The 12034-nt window shown below is 35.9% G+C and overlaps 1 protein-coding gene and 1 long non-coding RNA gene across 4 annotated transcripts; both read left to right on the top strand.

Moving 5' to 3' along the window:
- The first annotated feature begins 338 nt into the window (after positions 1-338).
- Positions 339-2769, top strand: LOC102621971 (cytochrome P450 71A1-like). Its single transcript, XM_025099408.2, has 2 exons — positions 339-1334; positions 1755-2769. Exons 1-2 carry the CDS (start codon positions 423-425, stop codon positions 2364-2366), a joined length of 1524 nt encoding a protein of 507 aa, XP_024955176.2. The 5' UTR covers positions 339-422; the 3' UTR covers positions 2367-2769.
- A 7023-nt stretch (positions 2770-9792) lies between these two features.
- On the top strand, positions 9793-11679 carry LOC107176887 (uncharacterized). 3 transcript variants are annotated; one of them, XR_001508130.3, is made up of 3 exons: positions 9793-10703; positions 10898-11230; positions 11327-11679. It is a non-coding gene; the product is annotated as an uncharacterized LOC107176887 (long non-coding RNA). The 3 variants fall into 3 exon arrangements; XR_003065242.2 differs by having other exon boundaries at positions 11344-11679; XR_003065241.2 differs by lacking the exon at positions 11327-11679 and having other exon boundaries at positions 10898-11247.
- The last annotated feature ends 355 nt before the right edge of the window (positions 11680-12034 follow it).

The following is a 12034-nucleotide window of genomic DNA, read 5'->3' on the forward strand; positions in this document are numbered from 1 at the left end:
GTAAAGATATTAAATAATCAATTTGAATCTAAAAAAAAGTCGTTTTTCAATCAAATGCTATTCAGTCAAACAAATCCCCCGCCGTACTGTTTTTTCTACCCCCAAGTTGTACTTTAGAAACAGCAGAAATAAATAAATAAAATAAAAAATCTCTCTCCTCTTGAAAAAAAAAAAAACTAACATTATCATCTTTCATCTCTTTCTTTGTTAAATAATCAATTTGAATGTAGAAAAGTCATATTTCAATCATGGACGTAATGACTAAAAGTATTAAAAATTAAGAGACGCAGGTTTCTCCAGGTTTCATGCATGCTCCTATATATATATATATATATATATGAGCGAAGTTTTAAGTGAGTGGCCTCAAGTGAAGATCTGCAACTTTTAAGTAAACTTATTTGTTATCAACTCGTTACAACAACATGTTGGTGTCTCTTCTTCTCCTTCTCCTTCTTCTTCTTTCTCCATTTCTTATTTTGCGCCTCAAGCTCAGTAGAAATAAAAGTAAACTCAACTTACCTCCATCCCCACCAGGCTTACCTATAATTGGCAACCTTCACCAGCTAGGCTCTCTCCCCCATCGCTCTCTTAAAGATCTATCCAGCAAGTATGGCCCTTTGATGTTCATGCACTTGGGTCATTCTCCAACTCTTGTTGTCTCATCAGCTGAGATAACTAGAGACATTATCAAAAATCATGATATTGTTTTCTCGAACCGTCCCAAAACCACAGCTGGAGATGTTCTCCTTTATGGAAGCAAAGACATTGGCTTTTCTTCTTATGGCGAATACTGGAGAGAAGCTAGGAAGACTTGTGTTCTTGGGCTTTTGAGTAATAAAAAAGTGCAATCATTGCACTATGTAAAAGAAGAGGAGGTTGCAATCATGATCAATAAAATTCGTTCTTCGTGTTTAAGCCGGGGCTCCGTTAGTTTAGCTGAGATGCTTCAAACTGTTACCAACAACATAGTATCCCGTTCCGTTCTTGGTCGGAGGGTAGAAGAAGAAAGTACTGCTGGGGGGAAGAGCAATAAGTTCGGGGAGTTATCAAAAAGGCTGTTGATTCAGTTAGGATCCATTAGTTTCAGAGATTTGTTTCCTTCTTTTGGATGGCTGGACGTTGTTACGGGACACATTGGTCGCTTGAAAGCAACCACTAGAGAATTTGATGCTTTGTTTGATCAGGTGATTGAAGAGCACAGGATATCAGCAATGAGCCATGAAGATAATGACCAGTCTGATAAAAAAGATTTGGTGTATGCACTCCTCAAACTTCAAAAGGATGGCAAGCTAGGGATCGAGCTGACTCAAGACAATCTTAAAGCACTTCTCTTGGTATCTCTCTCCTCTCGAATTAGATTTTTCTCCATATCTAATTTTAATTAACGTTTTAAGAATGTTATCAGATAAGCGCACGCACACATATGTATATTAGTCATACGCAATTTCTAGGTCAAGATGCCTAAATTCGAATTTTGTATGGATTCGCTCTTATGCTATATGGTCTTATAGTATTTTGGTTTAATTATGATGTAATAACAAATCTGCATTTAGACATCCGGACATAAGAATTTCTCATTAGCTCCACACACACATATACATGTATTTATGTGTGTGTGTATATGGAAAATAATTATTTAGTTATTTGTTTACTAATTGATTATCAATTACAATCTCTCGTACACATACACATGCATGCATGATAATATACGATACAGAGGTGGCTAATTGAAGTTTTCTTATTTGATCTTTTAGGACATGTTCACGGGAGGAACTCAGACAACTGCAACAACAGTAGAATGGGCAATGGCTGAACTAGCGAAAAATCCCAAGTTGTTGAAGAAAGCACAAGAAGAGGTAAGGAGGGTGGTGAAAAACAAATCAAGTATAAATATGGATGATGTCGATCAGATGCACTATTTAAAATGTGTTATTAAGGAATCTCTGAGATTACATCCGGCAGGTACCATTTCATTTCCTCGAGAAACTTCAACTAGTGTCAATCTAGGAGGTTATGATATTCCTGCCAAAACAATTGTGTATATGAATGTGTGGGCCATTCAGAGGGACCCGAAGGTGTGGGATAGAGCAGAAGAGTTTCTGCCAGAGAGGTTTATTAACAGCACGATTGATTTTAATGGCCAACACTTTGATTTCATTCCGTTTGGTACTGGAAGAAGATTTTGCCCCGGGATGTTGTTTGGAAAAGTTGCAGCTGAGTATCTGTTGGCCAACCTTTTGTATTGGTTTGACTGGAAGCTTCCTGGTGGTGCAGTTGATGCGAACTTGGATATGACTGAAGAATACGGGTTGGCTGTCACTAAGAAACACCCCCTTATCCTTATGCCAACATTGTACTCGCCTTAATATTGCAGGCATCAGTTTGCTATAAGGTGGTCGCTATCAAGTCGAAGTACCCTCTCAAGATCAATAATTTCCAGTCTTTGTCGTGTATCAAAGCTACTGATGATGTTCCTATACGTATGTCTTTGTCTGCTTAGTGTTTGTCTCCTGTTCAGTCAGTTTATGTTCAAGCTTTAGTTTCTCGGAATTCTCTCTCTTTCAATAAAATTTGTCTACCAGTCTGCATTATGCGCTTTGTCTTGGAGTACGTCCTTATGCTTTCTCTTGTACATGTACGTACTCCATCTACCACTGATGTCAATGTAATAATAGATAGAGTCATCCTACTGTTTTTGTTCTTAAAGCATGTACTCAGAATATGTAACAAGCATGCCTTGTGATATCAATAAAACCGACTTTTAATATATGCGAAAATTTTTAAACAAGGGAATAAGGGATCCCAATTTCCCAATTATATATGAGTAATTTTACAATAAGGGAATCCTTTACTTTAGTCAAAGGACAAGCTATACATATAAACATGCCCACTCTCTTTTTTTTTTTGTTTAAACCATCCGATTTCCGGCGACCGCATTGGGCCCCGACTAATTCGGATTCGGAGTGTAGTCACAGTTAAGGCTCTTTACCCCTCCCAAATGGTGTGTTTAGTGAGGATCGAACCCGAGAGCTCTTCCCACTTACCCAGCCTGCCCCGCCAACTGAGCCACAACCGTTTGGTCATTTTGATCATTTTGCCCACTCTCTTTAAAACAGTGTAATTTGATCATTTTGCCCACTCCTAACTCCAAGTGTTCAAAAAATGACAAGATGAACCCGTTTTCATTGGAATTTTTTTACTTCACAACTAAGTCAACCAACCATATTTTGGGAAGTTTAATCTTTCTTACAATATACAAAAACTTCCTATTTACGCTATAGAGCTAATTTATAGTTTAAGGCAGCTAAAAGTAATGAGTCTTTTCCTAATTAGGCATATTAGGGGTGGGCACGGGTCGGGTTGGGTCGGGTTGATAGCCAACCCGACCCAACCCGCATATAGAACGGGTTGAAAAAATTCAACCCAACCCAACCCATTAAATTTTTCAACCCAACCCGACCCAACCCGCAACTCTGCGGGTTGGGTCGGGTTGGGTTGATTGGGTTGAGCTTTTGAAAAAACCCATTTTTATTGTCTAAATAAAAATAAAAAATAATTAAAAAAATTAAAAGAAACACAAATACTAAAATTCTTACAACAAATCCAATATTTCAAAATTTAGCAATCAAATTATTAGTACATAACTAATGAAAAAAAAGTACATAAATTTAAAATCTTGTTTAATACAAAACATTAAAGTCCAAAGAGTGAAATTATAAGTCTTCCATACATAGGAAGAGAGTTTTCCCGAAACCATTGCTACACCAACCAACAAAAGTGTAATGAAGATCAGTCCAATGACATCAAAATCCAGATCAATCCAAATTAATGACGTCAAAATCTGATGCCAATCTTGAATCTATATAACAATAAAAATAAAAATATTAGGCATATATGTTATAACAAATAAATACAAGGAAAATATAAATAGAATAAAAATAAAAATCATAATATAAATATTTACCTGATGTAATTGATTCATAAAATGCCATATCTTCAACCGAAGATGTATCCTCTTCTACGGCAATACGAGAAGAACAAAGCCAATTTTGCCCACATATTAAGCTCTCTACCATTTTAGGACTCAAAAAAGCTCGAAATGGATCAAGAATGCGTCCTCCTGTACTGAATGCAGACTCAGAAGCAACTGTAGATATTGGGATTGAAAGAATGTCTTTGGCTACATTAGACAAAACTTTATACTTCCCACCATTTACCTTCCACCAGTTCAACAAATCAAATGAATCATCAAAGCAATTTTCACAATCATCTAATAAATATTTGTCCACTTCATTTTTCAACTCTACACCATCCTCTTCCAGCTGCTTCTTTTTCCATTTTGAAAGTTTTGCTACCTTGGCTAGTCTATAATCAATAATATCACTTTTTTTCCCTAACTCGGATGGACAAATGACAGCATTAACAGATTGGTTTTGGCTACCACTATCACATCTAGAGTTATTATTTGTGTAAAAGTCATACAAAGAAGATAATAAGCCCTTAATCACTTTTATGAGCTCACACACAACATTTTCATCATACAACTCCTCAAAACAAAATTTCACAAAACTCAATTTATAACGCGGATCAAGCACAACAGCAACAATTAACAACTTATTTAGAGTGTTGAGGGAACCCCAATATTTGTCATACTTCTCTTTCATCTTCTTGGCCATTGCACTCAAATAAGAATCATCACTTAGTATCAATCCTTTTAAATTTGACTCTATAGAATGCATCTCATGAAAATACAAATGTGATGTAACAGACAAAGAAGCACTAAATGTTTTTGTAATTTCATAGAAATTCTCCAAAAAATTATTCAACACACTTGCATTCACCCAATCTATATGTTCCAGTGGCCCAATCCTTTTTTTTCCACCCTCTTTCTCTTCAAAATAGGATCTATAAAATCCATCATCATCCTCCAATCGTTCAAAAGCTTTTTGATATACAAGAGCACTCTCTAACATCAAATATGTGGAATTCCACCTAGTAGGAACATCCATCACAACAATACGTTTAGAATCAAGTTTTTCATGCTCAACACATTTTCTAAACCTTACTAATCTAGCCGGTGATGATCTTATATATTTCACAGCATTGCGAATGCTAGAAACAAAATTATTCATCTCTTTCAACCCCTCAGTCACAATCAAATTTATAATATGTGCACAACATCTAACATGAAGGTAATCACCATTCAACACAAGCCCACCCCAATTATTCAGCTTCTTTTTTAAATAAGAAATGACCAAATCATTCGAACTTGCATTATCAACAGTAATTGTAAACACTTTATCAATACCCCATTCAAGCAAGCAAGACTCAATCAATTTTCCAATTGTATCTCCTTTATGATCATCGATCTGGCAAAAGTTTAATATCCTTTTATGAAGTTGCCACTCATCATCAATAAAATGGGCTGTAATAACCATGTAATTCAAATTTTGTATTGAAGTCCAAAAATCAGTTGTTATACAAACCCTATACTTATTACGAGCAAACACTTTTTTCAAATTATTCTTCTCATTTAAGTACAACTGATACACATCTCTAGCAACAGTTCTCCTAGAAAAACGATCAAGTTTTGGACAAGCTTTGCTCATAAATTTCAGAAACCCTTCTTTTTCAACAAAACTAAAGGGCAATTCATCAATAATTATCATCTCAATGCATGCTTTTCTAATGTCCTCTTTGCTACAAGATATTGCCACAAGATTACTGCCACCACCAGTTGTGTTATCCTCAAACACCAAGGTTTTTTGTTTTAAATCAACTTTCCTATCAGCATAGGCTGTGCATGCTGCCAAGTGATTCCATAAAGTACGGGTCCCAATAAATCTAGAATGATACGCATACACTTTAGAACAGTAGTTACACTTACATTTTGTATCATTCTCTAATTTTGTGTAATGTTCCCATACTTTTGACGCTTTTCCACCTTTTCCATTGCCTGCATTTGTATTAATAGCACTATCAGTTGTACTTTGAGTTGTTGAAGGTGTAGAGATATTAACTCCTGGATTACTGGATGAATTTGCTTCCATCTACAAGGAAAAAATTCAAGGCCAAGAATATTGTTATTATCCTATTAATAATTAACAAATAATCAAAAAAATAACAAATAGTGGTCACAGCAAGCTTAAAGCTCTTATATTAATACATTTAACCATGTTTGGATACTACAATAAATAAATATGATTAAAATAATTTTATGAAAAAAAAATCCATCGGAGATAGAATACATATGTGAATTTGAGAGCATGACTAGTTAATAGTAATACTGAATATATTTCTGCAGAACAATGCCCAGGAGATGTTTGTCGAAAAGCTTTTTCCCTAAGATTGTAATAATAACAATTATTTTATTTATGTTAATCCGATTGTTGATTAAGCTTGACACCATCATAACAACCAAAATTTGACCAACTTTTATCAATAACAAAATATTATAAAGCACCAAATCATGAAATCAAATGACCAACTTGTTTCAAAATAATAATAAATTAGTAAAATAGAAAGAAGAAAGAACCTAAGCATGTGACGATGTGTAGTTTGAGCAATTTGAGCAGCTTTTCAAGAAACGTTGAGTCGTGATGTTGTTGTGTTCTATGCGCGAGCAGATGAGCAGCTGCGGCTGTTCTTTAAACAAGAGAATTTGAGTTTAGGGTTCAGAGAAGTTGCTAAATATATATTCATATATACGGGTTGACGGGTCGGGTTGGGTTAAAAATTTACAACCCGACCCAACCTGCAAACAGTGCGGGTTGAAAATTTAACAACCCAACCCGACCCGTAAATTTTATCAACCCAACCCAACCCGCAAAAATTCATACGGGTTGGGTCGGGTTCACGGGTTGGGCGGGTTGGTGCCCACCCCTAAGGCATATGTTAGGTTTTAGGGATAAAACTATAGTCACATTTATTGCAAAATCCAAAAATTATGCAAGTAATTATTAGTATTATTTTGATTGTATGCAGTATGGTTGTGATTATTGATTTTATCAATTTTTTTATAATGTGATTACTATTGTTGTTGTTTTTTGTTATTACTATCAATATTAGTACTAGTATTAACATTATGGTGGTACTTTGACTTATTTGTTATTGGACCTAGTTTTAGTCAAGGCCATTTTAGTCATTTTGATCCAAGCCCATTAGCTTAAAAAAGGCCTAGGTATGGATAGATAAATTGAACCGAGAAAATGAGAGCTAGCTCCTTCGTCTCCTTTATGGTCGGCAATTTGAGATTGAAGAGAGAGTCGCCAAAGCTTTTTAGTGTTTTTTTTTAATTATTATAGTGACAAAAGTGTGGGATAATTATAGACATGCTTAAGGTATGAATATCTATGACATTAAAGCACTGTTTTTCTTGTATATGTTAGGAAATTGAGCTTCCTCTGAAGATCTCTCCAAGCAATTTATCAAGCAACAAATTAATAAGAAAAATTAAATGAAGAATATACCAATCACACAACATAAGATTTACGTGGAAAATTTCAAATTTGCAGAAAAATCAGGTCTTTGTCAAAAATACAACCAGAGAAAAAATATTCACTATGTGAAAAATTATTACAACCACACTCTCAGAAATAATTTTCTCTCACCCATAAGAACTGTATAATTTTAATTCCTTAAAATTACTCAAGCTCTAAACTTTGTTTCTTCACAAAACTGGATGCCCAAACCAAATGAGCAACACCCCTTTTTATAGCCAAAATTGGCTATTAAAATACTATTATATTTTCCACCGCTATTATCTTCTTCAACTCTTCATTTTTCTTCTTCCTTGTCAAAGTTGTTTGCTTCTTTTCTTCATTCAAAGATTTGAATGTCAACATTCAAATCTTTGAATGTTGACAATGGCTGGCACCCCATCTAGAAGGGCGGTTCCAGCTTACCTCTTTTCACATTCTCCCACTTGGAGATTTCATTGAGAACCAATCAATCTCCACAACAAGCTTACTATTTTCACCTTAGTCATAATCCTCACCATAGAGAATTATCCTATTTCACCATAAAGAGTATACAACTTAGAATTAATTACCAATTCTAAGAATTTTACATTGGCACATGTCGAAATATCATGCTGAAATTTATGGTGCAACTTCCATGTTGGCCTTCCTGGAAGTTTGTCAGCCATCGACATAAATTCCACCACACACCCTGCATCAATGCCAGCCATGCCTTGTGAGTAAATCTTGTGGACCCACTAGTAGTAGCATATCCCCTTTCATGGTACCAGCGGTATACCATGAGGATGTCATCATCATCCATTTTACAAGAGACCATCGTCTCCCACGATGATGAGAGACTTACCACTATCAATACTATCAGTATCTGATATGGAGCCACTTGCCAATCCTGCTCCATTTCTACCATGACAATCTCTTTTTAAGTGCCCCAATTGTCCACACCCCCAACAAACTCCTTTCTTCTTAGATTTATCTTTCTTTCAATTCCCTACAACTGCCAAAGTCGAGACATCTATAGTTTCAGTACTTTCACCACTCAGTCTTCTTTCTTCTGAGAGTAAAGTACTAGTAACTTCTTCAAGATCTACTATCTCCTTCCCATACATCAAAGTAGGTAACATGTGTTTGTAGGAAGTTGGAAGTGACCATAGTAATCTAAGCGCCTTGTCCTCATCTTCAATTTTAACTCCAATGGCTTCTAGTTCTGACACAATACCATTGAGAACACTGAGGTGATCAGAAATTTTTGTACCTTCAGCCATTCGTAGTGTGTGAAATTGCTCCTTCAGGTACAATCGATTTGAGATGCTCTTTGTTTGATACAACTTTTCTAGCTTCTCCCAAAGTTCTTTCGCTGTAGGAATATTTCCTACATTTGCAAGAACATTCTTTGCCAGACATAGTCGTATGGCACTTGCAGCTCTATCATCTAATTCTTCCCAATCTTCATCACTCATACTAGCTTTTCCAGAGCCACTATTGGAAGCAGGGGATGGCTTCCCCCTCAATGCCTTGTGTAACCCAAATTGAATCAACACATCTTTGACTTAAACTTGCCACAAGTCAAAGTTAATTCTTCCATCGAATTTTTCCATTTCAAATTTTACCAGACTTGAAAATTTCAATCCTGACATATTTGCTTTGCAGATAAGCTTTTACTCTTCACCACAGACTGTTTGGATTGGCTCCCACAGCTTCACATGAATAGTACAGTATACGTGAACAATACCGTATACGTGAATAGTGCCTCGACACCAAAACTTCAATCAATGGCTTTGATACCATTGTTAGGAAATTGAGCTTTCTCCTAAGATCTCTCCAAGCAATTTATCAAGCAACAAATTAATAAAAAAAATTAAATGGAGAATATACCAATCACACAACATAAGATTTACGTGGAAAACTCTAAATCCGGAGAAAAACCACGGTCGTTGTCAAAAAGACAACCAAAGAAAAAATATTCACTATGTGAAAAATTATTACAACCACACTCTCAGAAATAATTTTCTCTCACCCACAAGAACTTTATAATTTTAATTCCTTAAAATTACTCAAGCTCTAAACTTTGTTTCTTCACAAAACTAGATGCCCAAACCAAATGAGCAGCACCCCTTTTTATAGCCAAAATTGGCTATTAAAATATTGTTATATTTTCCACCGCCATTATCTTCTTCAACTCTTCCTTTTTCTTCTTCCTTGTCAAAGTTGTTTGCTTCTTTTCTTCATTCAAGGATTTGAATGTCAACATTCAAATCTTTGAATGTTGACAATGGCTGGCACCCCATCTAGACGGGCGGTGCTAGCTTACCTCTTTTCACAGTATATACTTAGAATTTTTGCATTTGATCTCTATGATTAAGATTTGGAGATTTTAATTCTTGAGGATATTGCATGATTTCCACGGGGAATCATTGATTAAATGAAAACCATGAGGATTAAGGACGTGTAAAGGGGGACTGCTGGCATGTAATTTATGGGCTATAAATACAAGGTTAACTAAGGAATAGCTAGTGCCAAGCTCGAAAGAGACAAGGGTAGACTTTTGGCCAAGAAGTCTTTGTATGGGCTAAAGAGTTCTCTATAGCTGATGTAGATGGAGTTTGAGGATTAGGTGCTCAAGGAGTGCCGTAGCAATCCATCTAATGAACCACACTTCATCCTAAGGAGAATATTTTGATAGTGGAGATTGTTTAGGGAATGCTGAGCAAGGTGGAGCTTTCTATCTGCTGTTGTATACATATGAGATGAGAGGCTGAATTGTAAGGATCTAGATGGAAAAATAAGCTGAGGGTGCTGCTAAATAGTGTAGTGGGCAGCTTAGGTTACTATGATGTGTCCTGGTGTGGAGAGCTGGTTCGTAGCTAATCTAAAAGAGCATTGGGAATCTGTCAAAGGATTAAGGGAATACCTTAGTAGGACAGAAAGCAAAGTTAGTGTGTTTTAGGAATTGAGTGTAACTCAGGTACACCAGGCAAAGCACATATATGCTAGCAAAAGGACAATGCACTTGAAGAGATTCTGCATTACACACGTTAATTATATTGCAACTTGCACAGCATTGAAATCAGGCAGCCATGAGTAGTAGTATTGCTGTTTATGTTGTTCCGTTTCTTGAATTACTTGCCGGAAGCTCGTGTGTTGTCCATGGTGGTCACAGCTACCTAACAAATTAAATACATGCATCTGCTACTGGATCTGAAGCTTCTGATGGGTCTAAGTTGTTAGGTATGATAGCTTATTGTTTCCTTTGTTCTTTTCATATTTTGACGGGATCATTCAGCTTCCTAGTTAGTTGATCATTTGGGATTTGATTTATTTCCTGTTTAATTAACTTGGATATTGTTGAGTATGAGCACAAACTCAGAGATAAGACAAGTCGTCCTGAGTAATCGAGATCTGATTATAACTGTCATCTGCAGCATGTATGAAGATTGCGTAAACCTCAAACCCCTGAGAAACGACAGACTCAAAGTTGTTTTGGCCAATTCACTAAAGAGGCTCGTCAGCAGCACATGAGAAGTGAAAGCTGTTAAAACCGTTACGCTACGTGGCTCAATACTGTGCAATGTGGGTCTACAAGTTGCAGCTGTTTCTGTTATATAAGCTGGTTTATGTAACAATCGAGGGGGGAGAGAGAAAGTTCCATTCTTGTAATCTTGAAATAGTCTCTATAGCCTTGTAACTTCAATTCTTGATATAGTGAAAGCACTAAGCAATGTTTCTCAGTGCACGTAGGCACCAGTACGTATCAGGTGCTGAACTGCTTAAATCTCTGTGTTTTTGATCTGTTTTCATTTATTTCTTGATTCAATTCGCGTTTGATTCTTTGTTTGTTAATCTTGCTCAAGACTTGAGATATTACTAGGGTCTTGGGGGTAATTGAATCCAGTCTTATAAAGGGAGTGAAGATAGCTCACCTTGTTGAAGTAAAGAAGAAAAGCAACAGTCAAGTGTGAAGAAATGTAGCAGCACTGCCGAGATAAACAAGTCAAATGCCAATATTGATGAGTCAGCTACTGCAGCTCAACAGCAATGACAGCTCAGCAAATTCTGTCATGCATGCTCTCCTGCATGTGCTTACATTTAGCTGATTTAGATTAGCTTAATACAGTTAGTAAAGCATTAATTTCTTGTAAGACGTATAAATATCTAAGATCTGGACACATTCATTAATTAGAAATAAAAGATTCATTGCAAAGAATATTCTCTCAAATTTTCTCAGTTGCCAAACAACAGCTTTCAATCAATTTTTCATATTTGTTTCATGGTATCAGAGCCAGAATGGCTAGCACAAGCAATTTTAATACAAATTCTAGTACATTTACTACAAATCCAGCACCACGAACAACATTTTCTTTCATCACTTTGATCAAATTAGATGGATCTAATTACATCATTTGGCGTAATCTTGTTCTATGCCTCTATAAGAGGAAATCGTCTAGAAGGCTATATCACTGAAGAGAAAACAGCTCCAAATCGATTCATCACTTCATCAAATTATGCTGGAGCAGCTTCTGGATCTATGTAACAAATTAAGAATCCTAATTATGTTACTT

This window comes from Citrus sinensis, chromosome 3, assembly GCF_022201045.2.
Source record: "Citrus sinensis cultivar Valencia sweet orange chromosome 3, DVS_A1.0, whole genome shotgun sequence".
Classification (NCBI taxonomy): Eukaryota; Viridiplantae; Streptophyta; class Magnoliopsida; order Sapindales; family Rutaceae; genus Citrus; species Citrus sinensis.